This window comes from Myotis davidii, unplaced genomic scaffold (assembly GCF_000327345.1).
Source record: "Myotis davidii unplaced genomic scaffold, ASM32734v1 scaffold249, whole genome shotgun sequence".
Classification (NCBI taxonomy): Eukaryota; Metazoa; Chordata; class Mammalia; order Chiroptera; family Vespertilionidae; genus Myotis; species Myotis davidii.
The window spans coordinates 4,853,693-4,856,661 of record NW_006300367.1 but is presented as its reverse complement, the minus strand read 5'-3'; the positions used below and the strand labels follow the sequence as shown (position 1 = coordinate 4,856,661).

At 38.5% G+C, this 2,969-nt stretch overlaps 1 protein-coding gene across 1 annotated transcript in view; it reads left to right on the top strand.

Annotated features, from left to right (window-relative positions):
- Window positions 1–2,969, top strand: part of TSN (translin) — a 9,997-nt gene that overhangs the window by 3,325 nt on the left and 3,703 nt on the right. The window contains exons 4-5 of the mRNA XM_015572506.1: window positions 458–639; window positions 1,314–1,393. Of these exons, the coding sequence (XP_015427992.1) occupies window positions 458–639; window positions 1,314–1,393 (262 nt within the window). The remainder of the gene's footprint in view (window positions 1–457; window positions 640–1,313; window positions 1,394–2,969) is intronic.

Sequence of the window (2,969 nt, the reverse complement as noted above, 5' to 3'; positions counted from 1 at the left end):
GCTCCGCGCACTCCGCACCTCAGAATTTGCCTTCAGCACTGCGCCTCCTCTGAGTGTCCGAATGCGTTACTCTTTCCTCCTAGTTGTAGGACTTCCACTCAGCCACCGTTCCTGTGGTTCTGGATGATGTCCCTTCCGTCTTTTAGTTTCACTTTTGAAATGGTTGTTCGAGGCGGCAAACTCCGGCGTTAACCTATGCCGCCATCTTGGTTCCTCCCTATCATTGTTCTTATTTATTAAGAACATAATCTTCAGCTGTAAATTTTTGTATTCATAAAATTGAATCATGCTTATTTATTAAACTTTTAGTTTATAATTATAAATTTGAACTTGCAAAATATACACTAAATTTATCTAATATATTTAAATATCATATTTCTCTTACATGTTTTGTATGTTGGGGTTTCATGTAAAATTTTATTTGGAAAAGAATTCCAATTCTAAAATGTTTGAACTTGACTGTACTAAACCTGTCTTTTTTAAGGCCTCTGGTCCCTCAACCTATGTGCTTGTCTTTCCGTAGATTTCATGAGCACTGGAGGTTTGTGTTGCAGCGGCTGGTCTTCCTGGCGGCCTTTGTTGTGTACTTGGAATCAGAAACACTAGTGACTCGAGAAGCAGTCACAGAAATTCTTGGCAGTAAGTGTCCTCATTAGTATTGATCTGCAGAACCAATACTAATGGATAGGTTAATTTTTGGTGGAAGAGGCTGTTGGCTTATAACCTCTATTATAACAAATGAGAACTAAGTGGAAAACCAGTCACTTAGAAACACAAAACCTAAAAATATGTAGTGGCTTCTCTTTGTACTTGGGTGTTATATTTGTAAACTTTAGTTATTAAAAATGTCAAGGCTGTAGGAAAGTTAGAAGAATAATACAGTGAATGCCTGTTTACAACTCCCTTACCTTAGACTCACTACTCTTAACATTTTGCCACATCTACTTAGTCTCCTCACTGGGTGTGTCTGTGTATGCATGTGTGCATTTGTGTGGGCTTGTCAACCATTTGAAGTCAGTTGCAGATATTGTGACTTCTGCTAAAAACAGATATTCTCTGACATCTTTTGTGGTATTACTTTTGAAAAGAAGAGTGGACAGGAAAATTGAATTTTGCTTGAGAGCTAGAAAAATTCTCAATGAAGTCTAGTTGCCAAGGTTAATATTGTATGTCAACTGTAATTGAAAAATAAGAATTACTAGGAAACAAAAGATTGTTTTACATGATTCATCCTTTTTCACACACTTAAAAAAATGCTAAGGCTTAAATTATATTCATATCACGACCTCATTTTTATCTTGATTTTTTTTTAGTTGAGCCAGATCGGGAGAAAGGATTTCATCTGGATGTAGAAGATTATCTCTCAGGAGTTCTAATTCTTGCCAGTGAACTGGTAATATACTTAGTAATTTGCCATTTTCTTTCTTTTTATTTTTTACTGTTAATTGGTTAATACTAACATATAAATTTCAGGTGTACAACATTATAGCTTGATGTCTCTATACTCTATTGCATGCTCACCACCAAAGTCTGGTTTCCATCTGTCACCATATATTTGACCCCTTTCATCCATTTTACTTCCCCTCCCCAAAGTTCCCTCCGTTAAACACCAGTCTGTTGTGTGTATCTGTGAGTTTGTTTTGCCTTTTTTTTTTTTAAGTTTCCACATATAAGTGAGAGCATTTATTTTTCTCCATCTTATTTCTCTTGCCATAATACCCTCAAGGTCCACCCATGTTGTCACAAATGGCAAGATTTCATTCTTTCTAATGACTGTGGTATTCCATTGTATATATATCACTTCTTTATTCATCCATTCATGGACACTTAATTTTTTATTTTTTTCTTTTTAAATATATTTTATTGATTCTTCACAGAGAGGAAGGGAGAGAGATAGAGAGTTAGAAACATCGATGAGAGAGAAACATCGATCAGCTGCCTCCTGTACATCTCCCACTGGGGATGTGCCCGCAACCCAGGTACATGCCCTTGACCGGAATCGAACCTGGGACCTTTCAGTCCGCAAGCCGACGCTCCATCCACTGAGCCAAACCGGTTTCGGCAATTTTTTTTTTTTACATGTATGGAGCCATCGCACAGGAAATCTGATAATTATACAGACCCTGTCGGCAGGAACCATATGTTTTGATGTGTGTGACTATGGTTGCACTGTACAGCCAACAAATGCAATCAATACCAGAAACAGTCACAATGGACACTTAATTTTTTATATATCTTGGCTGTTAAAAATAAAGTTTCAGTGAACACGGGAGCATATGCCTTTTCAAATTAATGTTTTTATATTCTTTGGATAAATACCCAGAAGTAGAATTGGTGGACCATAATAGTTTTCTTCTTAGTTGTTTGAGGAATCTCCATACTGTTTTCCATGGTGGCTGCACCAATTTACTTTCCCATCAATAATGTATGAGGGTTCCCTTTCCTTCACATCCTCCCCAGCATTTATTATCTCCTATTTCTCTGATAATAGCCATTCTAACAGGTGTGAAGAGGTGTGAAGTGATACCTCATTGTGGTTTTGATGTGCATTTCCCTAATGATTAGTGATATTGAGCATCTTTTCATGTGCCTGTTAGCCATCTGTATGTCTTCTTGGAAACATGGCTATTCAGATCCTCTGACCATTTTTTTGTTTGTTTGTTAATCTCACCTTGAGGATATTTTTTTCCTTTGCTCTTCAGAGAGAGTAGAAGGGAGGTAAGGAGACGGGGAGGGAGGGAGGAAGGAAGGAAGAAACATCGATGTGAGAGACACATCGACCGGTTGCCTCCGCATGCACCCTAACCAGGGGTGGGGAGTGAACCCGCATCTGAGGTGTGTGCCCCTTGACCAGGAACTGAACGTGAGACCCTCTGGTGCACAGGCCGCCACTTTAACCATTTACCTACACTGGCTAGGGCCTGCCCGTTCTTAGGTGGTTGTTGTTATTGTTGAGTTGTATGAGTTCT